This window comes from Scyliorhinus torazame, chromosome 6 (genome assembly GCF_047496885.1).
Source record: "Scyliorhinus torazame isolate Kashiwa2021f chromosome 6, sScyTor2.1, whole genome shotgun sequence".
Classification (NCBI taxonomy): Eukaryota; Metazoa; Chordata; class Chondrichthyes; order Carcharhiniformes; family Scyliorhinidae; genus Scyliorhinus; species Scyliorhinus torazame.
In genome coordinates this window covers 119,547,529-119,570,671 of record NC_092712.1, presented here as the reverse complement: position 1 = coordinate 119,570,671, position 23,143 = coordinate 119,547,529, and the positions used below count along the sequence as shown (strand labels likewise).

The window sequence follows — 23,143 nt, the reverse complement described above, 5'->3', positions numbered from 1 at the left end:
ACTCCCCCCCCCTTCCGTCCCAGGTGCATCGGGTGGGCAACGGGCAGGACAGGCTGGCAGCTCGCCATCCCAGTCGCCCAGGCCGCAGCCTGGCCCACCTAGGCCAGGACGCCCCAGGAAACGGCCGCCAAAGGGATCCAGTGTCAGAGGGCAGGAATCACAGGAGTCCACCTCCAGTTCTGCTGTACCGTCTGGGGAACCACGTAGACGTAGTCAAAGGGCCCGTAAGGCCAAACAATTAGACACTGAGTAAGTTGGCACGGGTGCAGGGTACAGATGAGTTTTAGGGGCTAGGGCACGTGCATGAACTCCTTTGGTTATTAAAGTCAATGTTACACCTACCGAAGCTGCCTTTGTGCTCTGTCCAAAGTGTGCGGGGGTGTCATGTACGTTGAGCGCAAGTGTGTGTGTGAGGGGTGGTCTTACCTCAGCCCCAGGTGAGTCTGCCCCCTTCCCCCTGGGCCGCCATCAACATCCCCCGGGCAGAGGACGGGACCGTGCGCTGCAGTGTCACAGCCGCATGCAGGGATGATCCGGGTGGATGGTGGTACTGTGACCATGGGTCAGACATAGTCCAACGATGTAGAGCCAGGAGCTCATCGCAGGGCGGGTTGTCATCATCCTCCATGGCCTGCGATAGACAGGCGTCCACCCGCGACTGTGTGAGCCCGGCCCGTTGTGCCGCAGGTGGATCGGCAATGGGGGGGGGGGGTGTGCAGGACGCAGCACACCACAATGATGCGGCCGACCCTATCTGACCGATACTGGAGGGCGCCCCCAGAGAGGTCCAGGCACCTGAAACGCATCTTCAGCACACCAAAGCACCTCTCAATCACTCCCCTTGTCGCTACATGGGCATCATTGTAGCGATTCTCCGCCTCATTGCGTGGCCTCCGTATAGGCGTCATCAGCCACGATCGCAATGGGTAGCCCCTGTCGCCCAGCAACCAGCCCCTCAGCCGGGGATGGCGTCCCTCGTACATGCCGGGGATGGATGACCGCGACAACACGAATGAGTCGTGTACACTGCCTGGGTGACGGGCGCAGACGTGCAGGATCATCATGCGGTGGTCGCAGACCACCTGTACGTTCATCGAATAGATCCCCTTCCTATTAGTGAACACGGCCCTGTTATCTGCAGGTGGCCGCACGGCGACGTGCATCCCATCGATCGCGCCCTGGACCATGGGGAACCCGGCAACGGCAGAGAAGCCCACGGCCCGGGCATCTTGGCTGGCCCAGTCCACGGGGAAGCGGATGTAGCGGTGCGCCATGGCATATAGGGCATCTGTCACTGCCCGGATGCACCGGTGCACCGATGTCTGCGATATGCCGGACAGGTCCCCACTCGGTGCCTGGAATGACCCCGTTGCATAAAAGTTCAGGGCCACCGTAACCTTGACGGACACGGGGAGAGGGTGTCCCCCGCCAGTGCCACGCGGTGACAGGTGTGCCAGCAGGTGGCAGATGTGTGCCACGGTTTCCCGGCTCATCCGGAGTCTCCTCCTGCATTCCCGGTCCGTGAGGTCCTGGTATGACTGCCGGGGCCGGTACACACGGGGCGCCCTCGGGTGCCTCCGTTGCCGTGGGGCCGCGACGTCCTCCTCCCCCTCCTCGTCCTGTCGGTCAGGTGTCCCTCCAGCCTGGGCGGCTGCCGTCTGCCCCTCTGCGGCAGCCTGCGCTGCCTCTCTGGCACGCTCCTCCTCCTCCTCATCCAAGGCAACATAGACATGAGCGGCTGCCACCACGGCGGCCAACATCGCTGGATGATCTGAAAACATGACGGCCTGGGGGGAGGGGGGGGGGGGGTGGGGGAGGGGGGGAAACGACGACATGTCATCATTGCCCATATCCCCTCCTCCCCCCAGCCAGGTGGCATGGACCGCATAGGTCCAACTGTTGGAGGCTGGCACCTGGCCAGGTGGACCAACTCACTTGCCCTCCCATCCCCCTCCTAGGCATGGACCCCCCTCCAACCTCCACCCCAGCACGGTCCCCCCCCCCAGCCCCCAACCTCCACCCCGGCACGGACCCCCCCCCCCCCCCAACCTCCACCCCGGCACGGACACCCCCCCCCCAACCTCCACCCCAGCACGGACCCCCCCCAACCCGGCACGGACCCCCCCCAACCTCCACCCCAGCACGGACCTCCCCCAACCCGGCACGGACCCCCCCCAACCTCCACCCCAGCACGGACCCCCCCCCCCCAACCCCCAACCTCCACCCCGGCACGGACCTCCCCCCCCAACCTCCACCCCGGCACGGACCCCCCCCCCCAACCCAGCACGGACCCCCCCCCACAACCTCCACCCCAGCACGGACCCCCCCCAACCCGGCACGGACCCCCCCAACCTCCACCCCAGCACGGACCCCCCCCCCCAACCTCCACCCCGGCACGGACCCCCCCCCCCCAACCTCCACCCCAGCACGGACCCCCCCCCCCACAACCTCCACCCCAGCACGGACCCCTCCCCCCAACCTCCACCCCAGCACGGACCCCCCCCCCAACCCCCAACCTCCACCCCGGCACGGACCCCCCCCACAACCTCCACCCCAGCACGGACCCCCCCCCAACCTCCACCCCGGCACGGACCCCCCCCCCAACCCCCAACCTCCACCCCGGCACGGCACGGACCCCCCCCCCCCCAACCTCCACCCCAGCACGGAACCCCCCCAACCTTCACCCCGGCACGGACCCCCCCCCCCCCCCAACCTCCACCCCAGCACGGACCCCCCCCCCCAACCTCCACCCCAGCACGGACCCCCCCCCCAACCCCCAACCTCCACCCCGGCACGGAACCCCCCCCCCCCCCAACCTCCACCCCGGCACGGACCCCCTCCCGGCACTCCCCCGGAGCCCAGCCTACTCTAACCCCCCCCCCCCCCCCGCCGCACACACACACACACACACAACCCGAGACACACCTCTCCTCACGCAATCAGACTGCGGCCACGCCATTGCCTGCCCAGAGCCAACCCCCAGGCCGTCACTCACCTCCACGCTGGTCGGCGTGACCCTGGAGCACCGGGTCACGCCGATGAAAAGGAGGTTTGATTCACGTCGACGTGAACGGTCATCACGTCGACGGGACTTCGGCCCATCCGGAAGGGAGAATATCAGCAGGCCGAAAATTGGCTGCCTTGCGCAGACCCGTGACATTCTCCGCGGCAGCGGCGCCATTAACGCCCCGCCGACTTTTCTCCCTTCGGAGACTTCGGCAACCGGCGGGGCGGGATTCACGGCGGCCAACGGCCATTCTCCGACCCTCTGGGGGGTCGGAGAATGACGCCCATGGTGTTGGAAGCAATGCAGTAGCATGAATTCAGGACAGGCTAACAGAAAAATGTCAGGATAAATGGGTCAGTTTCAAAATGGCAATCTGCAAGTATTGGAGTGCCACAGGTATCAATTCTGAGACATCAACCATTTATAATCTATATTAATGACTTGGATGCAGGGACTGATTGTATTGTAGCCTAATTTGCAGCTGATACAAAGATAGGTAGGAAAACATATTGTATGGTGGATATACAAAGTCTGCAACAAGATAGAGTTAAGTGAGTGAGCAAAGATTTGGCAGGTGGAGCATAATGTGGGTACATGCGAGATCCACTTGGGCAGGAAGAATAGAAAAGTAGAATATTATTTCAATAGAAAGAATACTGCAGAGGAATCTGGGTTGCCTTGTATATGAACCACAAACGGTCAGCATGCAGGTACAGTAAATAATTAGGAAGGCAAATGGAATGTTAGTTTTATTGAAAGGGAATTGGAGTATAAAAATAGGGATGTCTTGTTACAATTGTACAGTAAGAAGTCTTACAACACCAGGTTAAAGTCCAACAGGTTTGTTTCAAATCACTAGCTTTCGGAGCACTGCTCCTTCCTCACATTCACCGGAGGAAGGAGCAGTGCTCCGAAAGCTAGTGATTTGAAACAAACCTGTTGGACTTAAACCTAGTCTTGTAAGACTTCTTACTGTGCTCACCCCAGTCCAATGCTGGCATCTTCATACAATTGTACAGGGCATTGGTGAGACTACATCTAGAGTTGTGTGATCAGTTGTTGTCACCATAGCGAAGGAGGGATGTATTTGTATTAGAAGCAGCTGAGAGAAGGTTCACTCAGCTGATTCCAGAATGAGGGGTTTTGTTTTAATAGTCAAGGTTGAGCAGGTTGGGCCTATACTCATTGAAGTTCAGAAGAATGAGAGCTAATCTTATTGAAACATATCAGATTCTAAGTTGACTCGACAGGGTAGGTACTGAGAGAATGTTTCTCTCATGGGGGAATCTAGAACTAGGGGACACAGTTTCAAAATAAGCAGTCTCCCATTTAAGATGGAGATGAGAAGGAATTTCTTCTCAAGAGGGTTGTTAGTTTTTGGAATTCTCTTCCACAGAGAGAAGCAAAGATTTGGTCATTGAATACATTCAGGGTGGAGTTAGAGAGATGTTTGATTGACAAGGGAGTCAATAGTCGTGTACAGGTTGTAGGAAGGACAGTGACCATAATCAAATTAGCCATGATCTTACCGAATGACAAAGCTGGTCCAAGCGGCCAAAGAGCCTTCTCCTGCTCCTATTTCTTATCTTCAAACAATGGAGAAGAAAACCCCACAAAAAACAAATGCAATCTCAACGATCATGTCTTCAGACCATTTACTTGTTGCACAGGAAGTGATGATCGAAGAAGCAAGACTGTGACTATGCTTTTAGAAGTTATTCTGGGACAGTCATAGCTCAATTTCTCTTTGTAGCAAAATCATAACCTTGTCTAAAAACAAAAGGCAGTAATTTCATGATATACCTTAATTTTTTTTTCCCTCATGGACATCCTTTCTGTTTACAAACATCTGTAAATGCTGAGAAATACACATATGGAAGAGTTCGAAAAATATTTTACACATGAAATGGTAGCAATTTAAGCCATTTGTTTTTTGACTACAAAAAGTCAAAATTAAATTCAGTCGGTTGGATTTGCTCATATACCTCAAATTGCTCTGGGAAACATTCAAGTTTTCTTTTAAGCATAAGAATGTAGAACATCATAGCTTGCCGTTCTCTTTTCATGGACAGTATGACATCATATGCTAATCTCAGTTTCTTCTTTTCTATTTCCAGGGAGAGAGCTAGGTTTTGATTGTTCGCTTGGATACTTTTTATAAAGGAGCTCTTATCTGTTAAATAAAGAAGTAAAAATTGAAAAAGGGCTGTTAAAAGTTGAAAATTAAAGTTCAGTAGAAATGAAACTGCATGCTCACTTAATGCTTTTGTTTTTGCAGTCAAGGTTTGCTTAGTCCTGTTAATTTTAGTTTGATTCTGATTGCGTTTCTCTTTCATTCGTTCCTTGATAGCTTCCAGACTTTCCTGGAACGAAATCCTTTGACATCGTTCAAAAGCCATTTTCTTTCTTCATCCTTCAGAAGCTGTTAGCAAAATTGTGAAGAAATATTAAAGCATCATGGGGATATGTGAAAATATGAAATGAGAGCACCAAATTAGACTAGATCCATATTCTTTGTTGCACTAAAAGCACAGAAACCCTTTCATCATCTTTCCCATTAATTACTTTTACCGGAATCTAATTTTAGGTAGTGGTCAGAGGTATGGTAAGTGCAAAAGTATTCAAGAGACAGAGGAACTGAGATTTCTGCTTCATCTTTAACTACTTTAATATCATTAGCTGAGCTGCCTCTTCTCTATTTTGCCTTCCCTGGTTTAGCGCTTTATACCTGTTTGCATTAAAATTTCATACAACATTGCTCCTCCCACTTACATAAGCTGTGAAACTCATTCTGTAATTAAGAGTCTATTCCAATTGCATTCTCTCTCATAAGGTAGCAAAAACAAATTTGACCATTTTGCACACAGTTTCTGGATATAGTACGTCCTCATTTGGAGTTGTGGTCGCACTCCTGAAAAGTGCAATTTTAAGTGATGCTTAAGTGAATCAGATTTTGCCATTAAAACGATTGGCTGGCAAGTGAGCTCTGATCTGCGCTTTGCAATGGGGAATGCATTTTGCTTTTGTTTAATTGAAAAAGGCACAATGTGGACATTTTCTGTTTGCAGAGGCTATAGCCCTGTGTATGAAGGTATTCAGGGATGTATTCAGCTTCTAGTCTAGCACCAGTGAGCTACATTTGGAGCTCAACATGATGACCTTAAATTGTTTAGTGTAACTCTTTGCACACGCAGGATCATTCAGTAAGTGCTGTCCGATTGTGGAATCCCATCTAACACAAGACATTCGTTTTTGAATTTTGTAGGCACAGGTTGTTGAGTACAGTCAATTCTGCCTGTTGCAAATAATCAAAGGGACACTGTTTGATACACTCTTGGTACATATAACCTATACTGTGCATCTTACAGAACAATTCATTATAATAAATTATTCATTGTGTGTTGTCTTTCTGGCTCGAAGGTAACATTCTGCAAATGGAGAATATCACTCATGTGTCGACTGCCTAGTAACAGCATGAAATGGCTAGTCCACTTGTTGCTCAAATTTTTGACAACCCTTACCCTTCCTGGGTAACCCAAGACAGACATTTTTCAGGACCAAAAGCAACAGTCTTAGGCCCATTCATGAGTTGCACGATATTCAGCAATGATCGGATCTGGGGTAGCCATTACCTCGCAAGATAGCTTTGATGCACCCTGTTTGAGGATCAAGTTTGCGGGGTGAGCATGGTAACGACAAAGTAGGAGACATAAAAGCTACCCTGTGGAATAAGGGCTATCCCGATCAGATTATTGCTTGCCACATGTTGTGCAAATTTTATGAACGGGCCTAAGGCTGCCACTTCAGATGATGGAAAGTGCATCATTTAGCTCAGATTACTATGGATGGTTAACATTTGAGCAACAGGTGAAGCTAGCCATTTCAAACTGCTACTATGCAGTAGCAACACAAGTGATGATCTCCACTAACAAGGCACTGCAAGCCAAAAAGGCACTCTGCCTAACACAAATGAGTAACGTGGTATATGAATTGCAGTGCAAGCGTGATAGAGTCATAGGAGGTCTACAGCACATAAAAATGGCTTTTCGGCCGATCACATCTGCACCAGTTAAAAACAACCTAACTATTCTAGCCCTGATTTCCAGCACCTGGCCCAGCATAAAAACTTCTCAAATGTTATGTGGGTCTCTTCCTCCACCACCCTTTCAGGCACAAGTGCCAGATGCTCACCACCCTCTGGTCCTGCCCTTTCTATGCCCCCTGATCAGTAATCCCTCCACCAAGGGGAAAGTCTTCTTCCTGTCTACTCTATGTCCCTCACCATTTCCAGGTATGCAAGTCGTTTGTCCCACTGACTGATAGATCAAGCACGTTAACTGACCTATTCGTATGTACAGGTCCCTTCAGCTGCTCCGAACAGCAGAGTACTGACCATAACCAGATCCTGTTTGCAAAACTGAGAAGAGTGTCTAACATTAGATGTGGCTCTGCGATTTTTCAGCAAGTGCTGTCCAATCCAGAGTGTGCTCAGAAACTTGGGCTCCCAATGTGGTTTACTTACACTAGAAGCTACATATAATTATACACAGGAATATCAAGGAATATGTACAAGCATTGAACTTTTTCCAATTCAACAAAAGTATGGGGGGGCGGTTGCCTGGTGCATTTCCTATGGCAACACCTAGACCAGAGTACTCGTCAACCAATTAGCAACCCTTCCTCATGCAATATAAATTGCTTCCGTTGAAATTTAGTCTTTCTGCGTCAGTCCTGATGAGTGCAAATCGACAACACATCTCTTTTTTCAGCAATGTTCTCACAACCTTCTGATTGTATGATTAAGAGAACAATAGCTATTGCAATATATTTGCTTGATTTCTTTCACTCTGGAGAGCTAACCAGAACAGTTCAAACTGTAGTTTTCTACCTCCCAAGAACAACCTTTGTCCATGGCATATAGAGGTACAATTGCTCTGTCTACTTTCAAAATTTACTTCCATCTTCTGCATGTAACCACATTTCTGACATTCCCAATACATCATTTGATATTTCTATTACATTGTTTTCTGCCTTTGCAGCAGCCTTAACATGAAAAATACAGACATGAAAGACCAGCTAATCAATCAAACCTGACCCAATCAATGATGTCCCTCAACACTGCGTATCAACAGCTGCCATTTAATTTCCTGAGAAAATCCTAGGTTAATTCAGAGAAAATAGGACTGCCAAAAATTACTTGCCATCTTAGAACCATAGAAATGCTACAGTGCAGAAGGAGGCCATTTGGCTCAAGTCTGCATCTACCCTCTGAAAGGGCACCCTACCCATGTCCATAACCCCACCTAACCTGCACATCTTTGGACATGTGGGAGGAAACCGGAACACCCGGAGGAAACCCACGCAGATACAGGGAGAAAGTACAAACTCCACACAGTCACCAAGTCCGGAATTAAACACACGACCCTGGTGCTGTGTGCTACTGTGCCATCCTAAGAATGATCATAAGCAAGTCCCAGGAGAGAAGGTCAGTCCCACCTACCTTTTGTATTCAGCGTTATCAGTATTTTTCAGGAACACATTCAGCTCCCTTTTAAAATTCTACAACAAGTCTACACTTAGTCCAAAGGTTTACAATAATCTTACTTATCCTTGCATAACTTTTACTTTCTTCAATGTAATTCAAATAATCCATCCCCATGAACACAATCTAGCATCTTCATTATTTTAAAAACAAATGGAATCACCTACAGTTTTTTTTTTAAAAAGGGTATGGGTTATTAAACTATGTTTTAATTTAGTGGCCCTCCTGTGAACTTTTTTTCAGTGTTCTCACCACACAAGGGAACCAGGAGCGAACACAATATTCTAGATAAAGCCTAACAGAAATCTTGTGCAATATTATGATCCCCGACCAGGCCCCAACAATTTCAAGGATACTGGACAGAAACTCCAATATTTTATATAATTTGTAAGACTGTGAGGAAAAGATACTTCTCTCCAGGAATGACTCCACACACAAATAGGGATATGGTATACTAAAACAAACTTTATTACTAACACAGGATTAAAATAATTTTATCATAAGAAAATAGCTTACAATTACCCGTTAAACAATGTCTAACAATGACAAATGATACACTAACTCCATTCAAGCAAAACCCATCTTAGGTCAAAGTCCACTTATACACACACAGTTAGCCAACCCAAGAATACTTACTGTAAAGAGATTATGATCCCGGACCAGACCCCAACAATGGCTAGGATAGTGGACAGAAACCTCAATATTTTATTGTAATTTTGTAAGACTGAGGAAAGATACTTCACTCCAGGAGTGATTTCACGCAAAATAGGGATATGGTATATTAAAACAAACTTTGTGATGAATGTAGAAATTTCAGATGTAATGTATTACAAGTATTTGGTTAAGTTAGGGTTAATAGCGTGGATTCGAGTGAGGTTGACTGCTGAAGTCACGTTTTTAAAAATAATTTTGGTTTGAAAGGCAACAAAGGTTTTAGGAGCCTGGGATGCAATTAACCATTGTAAAAACTTGGGCTAATGCAATTTTATTTTTATTAAGGGGACTCCCCAAGGAGTTAAATAGATTTCAACTTGGTGAGATGATGTCATTGCTAGGTTGAGCTCTGGCATCAGGCATTTTAGCATTTTCAGTAGAGTTCTGATCTGGCTGAAGGAGTGCACATTGAAATAGTTCTGCTCTTACTGCAAGTTAGTTGAAAGATATTAACTGTATTTCAAGCAGTGTAGACTTGTCAGAGGACAAGGGGAAGCTGAAATGAGCCAGTTGAAAACAGCTTTTGAAGACATTCTGCCAGAGTTTCTGCAGGGGTTCAACCAGAGTCAGATCTGTTCTCTTTCTCAAAGAATAACTCTGTAAAGCAAATATTTTTCATGCCATTGACATTTAAGGTGGATTGAGAGCCAAGATGGTTTATTTTCTTGTTGTTGAAGTGGGAATAAAGATAGCAAGGCTATTGTATTCATTATTTCTTTTTCTAATTAAGGGGCAATTTAGCATGGCCAATCCACCTACTCTGCACAGGTTGTGGGGTGAGGCCCACTCAGACACGGGGGGAATGTGCAAACTCCACACAGAGTGAGGCGGGGCCAGGCTCAAATCTGTATATTCACTGTATTGAGTAGCATTGCTTAAGGGGTAATTGTAAGCTATTTTCAGGTGATGTTAGGATTTTAATACTGTGTTAGTGAAAAGTTTGTTTTAATGTACCACATGCCTATTTCTTTGTGAAATCACTCATGGAGCGAAATATCCTTTCCTCACAATCTTACAAAATTAAAATAAATATTGGGGGTTTGGTTCAGTATCCTAGCAACTGTTGGGGTCCAGTCTTTTCACTGTACTAAAATATCTTTAACATCAGACAAGAAATTAGCATACAGTTACCTGTTAAACAATGCTAATCAATATAGTGACACAATAACTTATCTTTACTTCTACTCCAAACAGAACCATCTCAGATCTCAATCCACTTTTAAATACAGTTAGTAGACCCAGGCATACGTGAAGAAATGTTCTTTGAGACTTAAGTACCTGAATCCTGTCAGAACAATGCAGAATCTCTAGCTGAAGTCTTCAGAAATGGTATTCATAGTTTGACTTCCAGAACCAATTCACTTTTGAAACACGTTCACAGGCAAATATGCTTCTGCTCTGCCCTCAGTCAAATCTTTAATCAAAACTAAACTGCTTTTTTACAAAATGCCTGGTACTCTAGCTCCTCCCATTAATTACATCTTACTAAGCTGAAACACAATACATCTAATTAACTACTCCACAGGGAACCGTTTTAATCACAACAAATATCCATTAGCCCAAGCTTTTTCAATGCTTTAATTGCACCTCTGGCTCTCAAAAATAGTTGCCCTATAAACCAGGATTTTTAAAAACACTACTGCAGCAGTCATACACACATTAACCCAGGCTTTTAACCCTTGCTGCACCAAATACATATACAGGTTGAAAATCCCTCATCCAAAATGCTTGCAGCAAAGTGTTTATCGAATTTCAAGAATTTTTCGGATTTTGGTATATATTGAGCAGGTATGGTGCACATTGGGAACTGCACATGGGCGATGTGCTCAAAAAAAGTGCAGATTTCGGATTTTTGGAAAAGGGATGCTCAACCTGTAATACAATGTCTGAAATTCCTACATTCATCACAAGATATCTTGGATAAATTGCTTTGAGAGAGATCCTTCAGGAACCAGCTTGCAGATTCTTGCCCGTGTCAAACTATTGTTTAACTTCCCAGCATTTGGCAAAAAGCTACCTGCCTGTTCACATCCCCTTTCAAAACTGAACTGAAACTCAACACCTGACTGCTTCAGCTCCTGGATCCTACCAATAACTACATCATCATACTAAAGCAAAACACAATGTCTCTAGTCCCCAGGGAACAATCTCCATATAAACAAAATTCCATTAGCCCAACTTTTATGATGCTTTAATTATCCCTTTTGTAGCCACAAAGTCTGGCTGTCTTTCAAACCAGGATTTTTAAAAACATGACTGCAGCAGTCATGTACTAGCCCAGCTTTTAGCCCTTACTGCATTAAATACATATAATCTGGAATTCCTACATTCATCACAGCAAGGACATCAAGGTGCTATTTGTTTTATATCAAATTATGCTAGTTATGCATCCTTGTTACCTTTACATTCACTACTATATTGACACTGGCTGTGAGCCTTCAGCAATTCATGTACAATAACAGCTATGTCACTTCCCTAATCAACAGATTTTAAATTTCGAACTCAACATGGTATACACATGCTTGCCATTAGACCTACACATTTGCATATTATATTTATCTACATTTAATGCCATCTGCCATATTTTTCTTTTAAAGTGAAATAATAGATTTTATTATGTCATGGTGCCAAATCCACACCATATCAAGATTATAATTAAGGATAATTGAAATATTTCTTTACTGATATCCAGTAAAAATCTGAGGGATTTAAAATGGTGGGATTAATTTTGCCATTAAATCTGTCATTAAAAATCTATGATCTTCCCACCTAAATTAGGGATGTGCACCATGTGAGATCAGGACATACACTATGTGCCACACATGCAAACCAGAAAACAGGCCCTATTTTGAGCACACAAATGTTTACTCTATTCAATGCCTACTGAGCTGTTGCAATTGTAATAATTGTAATCTTTGAATGTCACTTTATTCCATCAAAACAAAAATTGTTTTTATACACTTGAAAATATATACTGATTGTTTGGTACATTATGATTATTATAGGCAGCATGGTGGCTCAGTGGTTAGTATTGCTGCCTCATGGCGCCGAGTTCCCAGATTCAACCCCGGCTCTGGGTCACTGTCCGTGTGGAGTTTGCACATTCTCCCGTGTTTGCGTGTGTTTCGCCCCCACAACCCAAAAGATGTGCAGGGTAGGTGGATTGCCCATGTTAAATTGCACCTCAATTGGGAAAAATGAATTGGGTACTGTAATTTTTTTTTTTTTTTTTTAAATGATTTTTATGACCAACTTTACTTTTAATCCTGGATTGCTCAACTATATGGTTGGAAAATTCAGATGCAACAACAAATTTGCAATTAAATCATATCCACTTCACTTTAATTAGAATAAGAAAGTTAGTAGGTTTGTGGAAGTGCTGTGCACAAAAGTTGTAACGGTAACAGTGGATTGTCATTTAATTCAGCATGAATCTTTCTTTTTAACTTACATAGGAAATAGGAGCAGGCCATTTGGCCATTTGAGCCTGCTCAACCATTCATTATGATCATGGCTGATAATCCAACTCAATAGTCAAATCCCCCCCCCCCATTTCCTTTGATCCTCTTCGCCCCAGATCCTCTCTCCTACTGCTTCTTGAAAACATATAATATTTTGCACCCTCAACTACTTCCTGTGGTAACGAATTCACAGGCTCACCGCTTTCTGGGTACAATAAATTCTCCTCATATCCGTCCTAAATGGTCTACCCCGTATCCTAAGATAATGACCCCTAGTTCTGGACACTCCCACCAATAGGAACATCCTCCTTGCCCTGTCTAGTCCCGTTAGAATTTTATAGGTTTCTATGAGAGCCTCCAGCGAATACAATCCTAACCGACTCAATCTGTCCTCATACAGCAGTCCCGCCATCCCAGAAATCAGTCTGGTAAACCTTTGCTACTCTCTCTATAGCAAGATCATCCTTCCTCAGATAAGGAGACCAAAACTGCACACAATATTCCAGGTGTGGTCTCACAAAAGCCCTGTATAATTGTAGCAAGACATCCCTGCTCCGGTACTCGAAACCTCTCTCAATGAAGGTCAGCATAACATTTGCCTTCTTTACCTCCTGCATGCTTACATTCAGTGGCTGGTGTATGAGGACATCCAGGTCTCGTAGCACATTCTACTCTCCTTATTTATGCCATTCAGATAATAATCTGCCTTCTCATTTTTGCTACCGATGTGGATAACCTGCATTTATCTAAATTATACTGCCCTACAAAGATTGGTGGAGTTGTGGATAGTAAGGAGGGCTGTTGTCGGCTGCAAAGAGACATAGATAGGATGCAGAGCTGGGCTGAGAAGTGGCAGATGGAGTTTAACCCTGAAAAGTGTGAGGTTGTCCATTTTGGAAGGACAAATATGAATGCGGAATATAGGGTTAACGGTAGAGTTCTTGGCAATGTGGAGGAGCAGAGAGATCTTGGGGTCTATGTTCATACATCTTTGAAAGTTGCCACTCAAGTGGATAGAGCTGTGAAGAAGGCCTATGGTGTACTCGCGTTCATTAACAGAGGGATTGAATTTAAGAGCCGTGAGGTGATGATGCAGCTGTACAAAACTTTGGTAAGGCCACATTTGGAGTACTGTGTACAGTTCTGGTCGCCTCATTTTCGGAAGGATGTGGAAGCTCTGGAAAAGGTGCAAAGAAGATTTACCAGGATGTTGCCTGGAATGGAGAGTAGGTCTTACGAGGAAAGGTTGAGGGTGCTAGGCCTTTTCTCATTAGAGCGGAGAAGGATGAGGGGCGACTTGATAGAGGTTTATAAGATGATCAGGGGAATAGATAGAGTAGACAGTCAGAGACTTTTTCCCTGGGTGGAACACACCATTACAAGGGGACATAAATTTAAGGTGAAAGGTGGAAGATATAGGAGGGATATCAGAGGTAGGTTCTTTACCCAGAGAGTAGTGGGGGCATGGAATGCACTGCCTGTGGAAGTAGTTGAGTCGGAAACATTAGGGACCTTCAAGCAGCTATTGGATAGGTACATGGATGACGGTAAAATGATATAATGTAGATTTATTTGTTCTTAAGGGCAGCACGGTAGCATTGTGGATAGCACAATTGCTTCACAGCTCCATGGTCCCAGGTTCGATTCCGGCTTGGGTCATTGTCTGTGCGGAGTCTGCACGTCCTCCCCGTGTCTGCGTGGGTTTCCTCCGGGTGCTCCGGTTTCCTCCCACAGTCCAAAGATGTGCGGGTTAGGTGAATTGGCCAATGATAAATTGCCCTTAATGTCCAAATTGCCCTTGGTGTTGGGTGGAGGTGTTGAGTTTGGGTATGGTGCTCTTTCCAAGAGCCGGTGCAGACTCAAAGGGCCGAATGGCCTCCTTCTGCACTGTAAATTCAATGATAATCTATGATTAATCTAGGACAAAGGTTCGGCACAACATCGTGGGCCGAAGGGCCTGTTCTGTGCTGTATTTTCTATGTTCTATGTTCATTCATTATCCCACTCACTCAACTTGTCCAAATCACACTGAAGGATCTCTGCATTCTCCTCACAGCTCACCTTCCCACCCAGCTTTGTGTCATCTGCAAATTAGGAGATATTTCACTTTGTTCCCTCATCCAAGACATTATATATTGTGAATAGCTAGGGTCCTAGCACCAATCCCTCCTTACCCCACACGTCACTGCTTGCCAATTTGAAAAAGACCTTTTTATTCCTATTCTTTGTTTCCTGTTTGTCAACCAGTTTTCTATTCATCTCAATACACTACCCCCAATCATATTTAATTTTACACAATATCTTCTGCAAGTCCAAATATACCACATCAACTAGCTCCCCCTCGTCAACTCTATTTATACTTGAAGAATTTCAGTAGATTTGTCAAACATGATTTTCCCTTCATACATCCATGCTGACTCTGTCTGATCCTACCACTGTTTTCACATGCTCTGCTATAAAATCTTTGATAATGAATTCTATAAATTTCCCCACTACTGATGCCAGGCTTACTGGTCTATAATTCCCTGTTTTCTCTCTACCTTCTTTTTTTAAAATAGTGGAGTTACACGAGCTCCCCTTCAATCTGCAGGAATTGTTCCAGAGTATATGGAATCCTGGAAGATGACCACCAATGCATCCACGATTTCTAGAGCCACTTCCTTAAATACTCTGGGATCTAGATTAACAGCCTTCAATCCCAATTTCCCCAACACCATTTCTCTACTAACACTGATCTTCTTCAGTTCCTCCCTCTCACTAAACCCTGCTTTTCCCAACATTTCTGGTATCTTATTCACACCCTCATTTCCGAATACAGAACCAAATGTAAGTGTTTAGCATCAACAAGCTGCACTGCAACAATTTGTCAAGTCTTCTTTGATGGCACCTTCCAAACCTATGACCTCTACCACTGAAGGCTAAGAAAAGTAAGTGCATGGGAAAACTTGATAGTTCCCTTCCAATCAACACTCCACCCTCTTGGATTTATAATCGCCATTCTTTCAATGTCACTGGGTCAAAAGCCTGGAACTTCCTTCCTAACGGCACCTACACCAGATGGACTCTAGTGGTAAACACTAATTCCCAGATGGAGCAGTATATCCAATTCTGGGCACCACATTTTAGGAAGGATGTCACAGCCTTAAACAATGTGTCACCACCATAATGTGGTGGTGAAGCTTTAGAGTTCCAATGATCCTGGGCGATGACGTTGCAAGCATCTTGCTCCTGGTAGGGTCATCAATGGCAGTAAGGTTGGCAGGAGCTGTCAGACAAAGCACAGTCCAAAAGTCCTTAATGGCAGAACAGAGGAAGGACGACTGTGAATCTCAAAGTCTGCAAAGACAAGACAAGACAATGGCTACAGTAGCAAGGTGGTCCCGTCACTGTGGTTTGACAGTCACCAAAATCTGACTACCAACCTGTCAAGCTTATATGTACAATGGCGGTGCCCAGCCGCCATGTTAAACAAAGTCACACAAAGGTTTCGGCCAATGTCCACTAGCCAGGTCCGATGGAGAAGGCAGATTGGCAACAAGGCCAAGGCATTTTTAAATTTGCCCATGGGATATGGCGTAACTGGCTGGGCCCATCCCAGAGGGCATTAAGGGTCAACCATGTGGATCAGGTAAGGACAGCAGGTTTCTTATCCTAAAGAACATTAGTGACCCAGGTGGGGTTTTAAGACAATTGACTTATAATTTCAAATTATTTTTTATTTAATTCAAATTTCACCGGTGGTGGGATTTGAACCTGCATCCCCAGAACATAATCTTGAGTTTCTGGATTCCTAGTTCAGCGACAATATCACTCTGTCACTGCCTCCATGGGAAACCCCTGTCAAGAATTCTGCACACAAGCACAAGCTGCATGAAGGCCGTTGGATGCCTGTGTTGGGACAGAATTGTCTTTGAGCAGCAGCATCTGTACTGAGCAGTCCACTTCAGCATACCTTTTCCTTTACTCATCCCAAAAGGTGAGGGGACTAGAAAGGTGCCATTAAAAAAGGCTGACTACCCTCTCCTGGCTCAGGAACCACACACAATGAGATCACCATGTTTATAGCCAAAGAAAGAAAACACTAAACTTTTCAAGTTGGAATGCAAGAACGCACATGGATCAAATCCTACAATCCAGATTCCATGGGACAACCTGCCCTTCAGATATGGAGGTCAAAAATTAGCCTGTTCAGTGACATGAAGAATGGTGGGAGAAATCCATGGCCCCGAGTAGACATCATCCTCAAATCAAGGGACAGTGACGACATGGCCTTTGCAAGAGTATGGAATAGTATCAAAGTTTAAATACTTTAGTTAAGTGAAGAGACTAGAGAAACAGTGATTGTTCTCCTCACGGTAGGCAAGATTTGATAAATGTGTGAAAAATCTTAAATTTCTCTTTCCTGTATTTACTCTTTCAGTGGCAGAAGGGTCAGATATCAGAGGACTCAGATGCAAAGGTAAAAGAACCAGAGGCAACGCAATAAAAATAAATTACACAGCAAAGTACGATGATCTGGAGCGCACTACTGGAAAGGGCACATAGAACATGGAACGCAGAAGGAGAACATGGAATGCAGATGGAGGCCATGGAATGCAGAGGGAGGCCATTCGGCCCATCGAGTCTGCACCGACCCACTTAAGTCCTCACTTCCACCCTATCCCCGTAACCCAATAACCCCTCCTAACCTTTTTGGTCATTAAGGGCAATTTATCATGGCCAATCCACCTAACCTAGGTAGTGGAAGCAGATTCAATACATTGGATATTTACTTGAAATGTAAACATGTGCTGGGCTGTAGGAAAGAAAAACAGGGAGTAGGGCAAATTGGATAGCACTTCCAAAGAGCCAACACAGACATGATGGACCATAAGATGAGGAGCAGAATTCGGCCATTCAGCCCATTGAATCTGCTCCGCCATTCGATCATGGCTGATATGTTCCTCATCCCCATTCTTCTGTTTTCTCCACATAACCCCGCTCCCCTTATTAATCAATAAACCCCTTATTATTCAACACGATCTGGAAGGCGGAATTAGACAGAATAATTATTTCTTAGAACATAAGAACTAGGGGCTGCACGAGGCAATTCAGCCTCTCAAGCATGCTCCACCATTCATACAAGCATGGCTGATCTCATCATGGGCTCAACTCCACCATCCTGCCCATTCTCCGTAACCCTTCAACCTATTACCAATTAAAAATCTGTCAAACTCATCCTTAAATTTACTTATTGTTCCAGCAACCACCACTCTGGGGTAGCAAATTCCACAGATTTACAGCCGTTTGGGAGAAGTACTTTCTCATCTGTTTTAAATTTGTTACCCCTTATCCTGAGACAATGACCTCTCGTTCTAGAATACCCCACAACAGGAAGCATCTTCTCCACGTCTACTTTATCTATACCGTTTATCATCTTATATACCTCAATTTGATCTCCAATTCTTCTAGAAAGTATTGGCCTTAACTCTCTCTTCGTAAGACAAACCCTGTATCTCTGGAATCAATCTAGTGAACCTCCTCTGAACCGCCTCCAAATGCCATCTTTCCTCAAATAAGGGGACTAAAACTGTGCACAATACTCCAGGTGTAGTCTCACCAATGCCTTGTACAGTTGCAACACTTCTTACCTTTATACTCTATTCCTTTAGCTAAAAATGGCAACATTCCATTTGCTTTCTTTATTACCTGCTGTATCAAATGGCCCCCCGTCCTGCATCATGTAATTCTATGATCTCTAACTTCCTCCAGACTGTGATAACACACAATAGTGCATACACCCAACAACGCCTGGGTCCTGTCGTCCTGAATTCCTTCAACCATTAGCCTCCCTTCCTCTTTAAAATCTCTGACTAATCTCATCATTTTAACTCAGAATTGCTTCACAATCTCTCCCTTTCCAATTCAGTATTTTCTTGCATCCCATGAAGCAACTTGGGAAAGTGTGCGCATTGAAGGTCACACCATAATGTAATTCTCCTCAGCACTGAACCATCCTCTGCTTCAAATGCTCATTCGCTTCTCAAAGGGCACAAATCGTAATTACAAATTTGAATATTTACTGTTCTTTATTCTTTAATGGGATGTAGCTGTTGCTAGCAGGGCCAGCATTTGCTGCCCACCCCTAATTTCCAATGAACTGAGTAGGTTGTTAGGTCATTTCCGAGGGCAGTTACGAATGCAGCCATATCGCTGTGTCTAGAGTCACAAGTTGGCTAGAACAGGCTAGGTTGCCAGATTTTCTTCCCCAAAGTACATATGTGAATCAGATAGGTTTTTTTAAACAACAATTGATAGCTTCATGGTCACCATTGCTGAGACTGGCACAACTATACCAGTCTCAGTGATGCTATACACATATTAGTGTGATATTTTACAATTTTTACATTGTGGTTTTATATTCCAAATCTATTAATAATCTTTATTGTCACAAGTCGGCTTACATTAACACCGCAATGAGGTTGCTGTGAAAATCCCCTAGTCGCCTGTTCAGGTGCATGGAGGGAGAATTCAGAATGTCCAGTTCACCTGTTCAGGTGCACGGAGGGAGAATTCAGAATGTCCAGTTCACCTGTTCAGGTGCACGGAGGGAGAATTCAGAATGTCCAGTTCACCTAACAGCACATCTTTCGTGACTTGTGGGAGGAAACCGGAGCACCCGGAGGAAACCCACGCAGACATGCGGAGAACGTGCAGACTCCACACAGACAGTGACCCAAGCCGTGAATGGAACCTGGGACCCTAGTGCCGTGAAGCAAGTGTTAATCACTGTGCTATCATGTCGCCCAAAATTCTCCCAGCTGCTGTGGTGAGATTTGAATCCACGTCCCCAGGAAATTGGCTGAATCTCTGATTTACTTGCCCAGTTATATCTAGACCTCCATCTCTAAACTCATGTAATGTGTACAGAATGGGAAATTTTGAATCAAGTGAGAGTTAGAATATGATGGAGAGAGGGATGCAAATGTTTCTTTTCTTGTAAACATGAGGTCATCAGGCCTAAAAATAATACAGTAAGAATCTTACAACACCAGGTTAAAGTCCAACAGGCATATTTCGAATCACTAGCTTTCGGAGCACAGCTCCTTCCTCGGGTGAAGGAAGGAGCTATGTTCCGAAAGCTAGTGATTCGAAACAAACCTGTTGGACTTTAACCTGGTGTAAGACTTCTACTGTGCTCACCCCAGTCCAACGACAGCATCTCCACATTATGGCTAAAAAGAATAAATCAGTACTTTTAAATGATGAAAAGTTGAAAGTGGATTGAGGGTTCATGTACAGATACAGGAAATAATCAAAAAAGGCCAATGGAGATGCTTACTGGCCATGTTATCTAAAGGACAAGAATACAGAGTATTTTATAAGCCATTGTGCTGCTATGCATGACTGCTCCGAGAGGAATGATATAATGATGGCCTTGAAGATAGTACACCATGGATATATCAGCAGGAGACAAATTCCAATTTAATTTACAAAAACCAAGTACAAGACTTCAGAGTTGTACTTATCTGAAATGTTTATCAAATCACTCCCTAATCTTCTAAGTTTTCAAGGTTTTAAATAAACTGATAGTGAAACTCATTCTGCTGGTTGGGAAATCCAAGACTAAGGAGCAATGCATAAAAATTAGAGCCTGGCCTTTCAGAATGGGTCGGAAACCCTCTGCATACAAAGATAGAAGCCATGATGTGGAGATGCCGACGTTGGACTGGGGTGAGCACAGTAAGAAGTCTTACAACACCAGGTTAAAGTCCAGCCGGTTTGTTTCAAGCACTAGCTTTCAGAGCACTGGTGTTGTAAGACTTCTTACTGTACAAAGATAGAAGTTATTTCTACAATCAGCAGATACTGAGGTGGTTGTTAATTTTAAATTAGATTTGACAGATTGTTAACCAAACATATAGTGGGATATGTAAGTTCGTGTACAGACCCACGATCTTATTGTATGGTAGAAAACACTTGCGAGATTAAATAGTGTACTTCTGCTTTGAGTAGTCATTGGCGCATCTTATTGGCTATTGCAAAGCAATCAGTACTCAACTAAATAAATACCAAATGTTTCACTCAGTTTTAATTATCAGCTAATTATCTTATTACTCCCGAATTGGTGGAAACACCCCCCCCCCTATTCACTCCAAATAAATGAGTAATTTTGTCTGCTGCAGCTGAAACAGTTCTCTACCTATTCAGTTTTCATGATGTGGAGATGCCGGCGTTGGACTGGGGTGAGCACAGTACGAAGTCTTACAACACCAGGTTAAAGTCCAACAGGTTTGTTTCGATGTCACTAGCTTTCGGAGCGCTGCTCCTTCCTCAGGTGAATGAAGAGGTCTGTTCCAGAAACACATATAGACAAATTCAAAGATGCCAAACAATGCTAGGAATGCGAGCATTAGCAGGTGATTAAATCTTTACAGATCCAGAGATGGGGTAACCCCAGGTTAAAGAGGTGTGAATTCCTGGCTTGAGACAATTCACACCTCTTTAACCTGGGGTTACCCCATCTCTGGATCTGTAAAGATTTAATCACCTGCTAATGCTCGCATTCCTAGCATTGTTTGGCATCTTTGAATTTGTCTATATATGTGTTTCTGGAACAGACCTCTTCATTCACCTGAGGAAGGAGCAGCGCTCCGAAAGCTAGTGACATCGAAACAAACCTGTTGGACTTTAACCTGGTGTTGTAAGACTTCGTACTGTATTCAGTTTTCAGACTGGCTGTTGCGCCTTTGGATATATATGCAAATTCCTCCTTAGTTTTAGCTGACTAATGTTTCCCATCCTCAGTCGTTTAGTTTCAGTAACGCGGAAGGGCACCGGAATGACGCGTCTGTTCTCACCTGTGTCCCAAGTGACACAAGGACTTGGCCAAAGGCAAAAACAAAAAGAATCCTATGTGGGCATAAGTGGACACACAATCCCCTCCCTTTACTAGAGAGGTCGGTCGCCGTCAATCGTGTTGCTGCTGCTGTTTGTGAAGCGAGCAGGCCTGAAGGACGCTGCTCCAGTTCTACGTTGGAAGACCAGAAAACTGCAGCACATCCCGGACTACGATTCTCGCCGTTTCACTCAGCTCCCCACCTCCACCCGGGTCCCGTCTCCCGCTCAGCTCCCCACCTCCACCCGGGTCCCGTCTCCCGCTCAGCTCCCCACCTCCACCCGGGTCCCGTCTCCCGCTCAGCTCCCCACCTCCACCCGGGTCCCGTCTCCCGCTCAGCTCCCCACCTCCACCCGGGTCCCGTCTCCCGCTCAGCTCCCCACCTCCACCCGGGTCCCGTCTCCCGCTCAGCTCCCCACCTCCACCCGGGTCCCGTCTCCCGCTCAGCTCCCCACCTCCACCCGGGTCCCGTCTCCCGCTCAGCTCCCCACCTCCACCCGGGTCCCGTCTCCCGCTCAGCTCCCCACCTCCACCCGGGTCCCGTCTCCCGCTCAGCTCCCCACCTCCACCCGGGTCCCGTCTCCCGCTCAGCTCCCCACCTCCACCCGGGTCCCGTCTCCCGCTCAGTGTCCCACCTCCACCCGGGTCCCGTCTCCCGCTCAGCTCCCCACCTCCACCCGGGTCCCGTCTCCCGCTCAGCTCCCCACCTCCACCCGGGTCCCGTCTCCCGCTCAGCTCCCCACCTCCACCCGGGTCCCGTCTCCCGCTCAGCTCCCCACCTCCACCCGGGTCCCGTCTCCCGCTCAATGTCCAACCCCCACCCGGGTCCCGTCTCCCGCTCAGCTCCCCACCTCCACCCGGGTCCCGTCTCCCGCTCAGTGTCCAACCCCCCACCCGGGTCCCGTCTCGGTGTCCAACCCCCCACCCGGGTCCCGTCTCGGTGTCCCGGGCCTACCTGCTGCAGACTCGCGCTGTCCGATTGCAGATTCTAAACAACCGATTCAAACTTGGCCACCGCCGAAGCTGATTGGCTGTTGGTGAGTTGAGCACGTGACCACCAACGGCCGGTGCTCATGACGTTAGGAGGAGGGAGCTGGTGTGAGGAGGTTTTTCCAACGCTGTTAAATGGGGAGCAGAAGCACACTATTCGGTCCATCCAGGTGGATTTTACAGTCTTTCATTGTAATTATGTAAAGATGAGACGTGAAGGTTAAGTTGGGGCGCTTGAGAGTTACAAGTTAACCAGGAAGTGTCATAATATCCACTCGTATATAATGAGCGGCAGGTAGGCAGTGATTGACACATAGGATGCCCAGTAAACATACAGCACAGCCAATCATCAGACAGGACAGGACCACTATAAAGCCAAAGAACAAAGAAAATTACAGCACAGGAACAGGCCCTTCGGCCCTCCCAGCCTGCACCGATCCAGATCCTTTATCTAAACCTGTCACCTATTTTCCAAGGATTGACTTCCCTCTGTTCCCCGCCCATTCATATATCTGTCTAGATGCATCTTAAATGATGCTATTGTGCCTGCC

At 45.9% G+C, this 23,143-nt stretch overlaps 1 protein-coding gene across 3 annotated transcripts in view; it reads right to left on the bottom strand.

The window, feature by feature from the left end:
• LOC140424986 (shugoshin 1-like) overlaps positions 1–22,655 on the bottom strand; it is a 51,533-nt gene extending 28,878 nt beyond the window's left edge. Inside the window, exons 1-3 of one of the 3 annotated variants that reach the window (XM_072508730.1) lie at positions 22,558–22,655; positions 5,265–5,429; positions 4,993–5,180 (exon numbers count right to left, since the gene is read on the bottom strand). In XM_072508730.1, coding sequence (XP_072364831.1) covers positions 4,993–5,180; positions 5,265–5,406 — 330 coding nt within the window. In that variant the 5' untranslated portion in view covers positions 5,407–5,429; positions 22,558–22,655. Of the gene's footprint in view, positions 1–4,992; positions 5,181–5,264; positions 5,430–8,507; positions 8,624–15,885; positions 15,964–22,557 lie in introns of those variants that run through there. The other 2 variants (XM_072508731.1, XM_072508732.1) reach the window with 2 other exon arrangements.
• Positions 22,656–23,143: the final 488 nt, after the last annotated feature.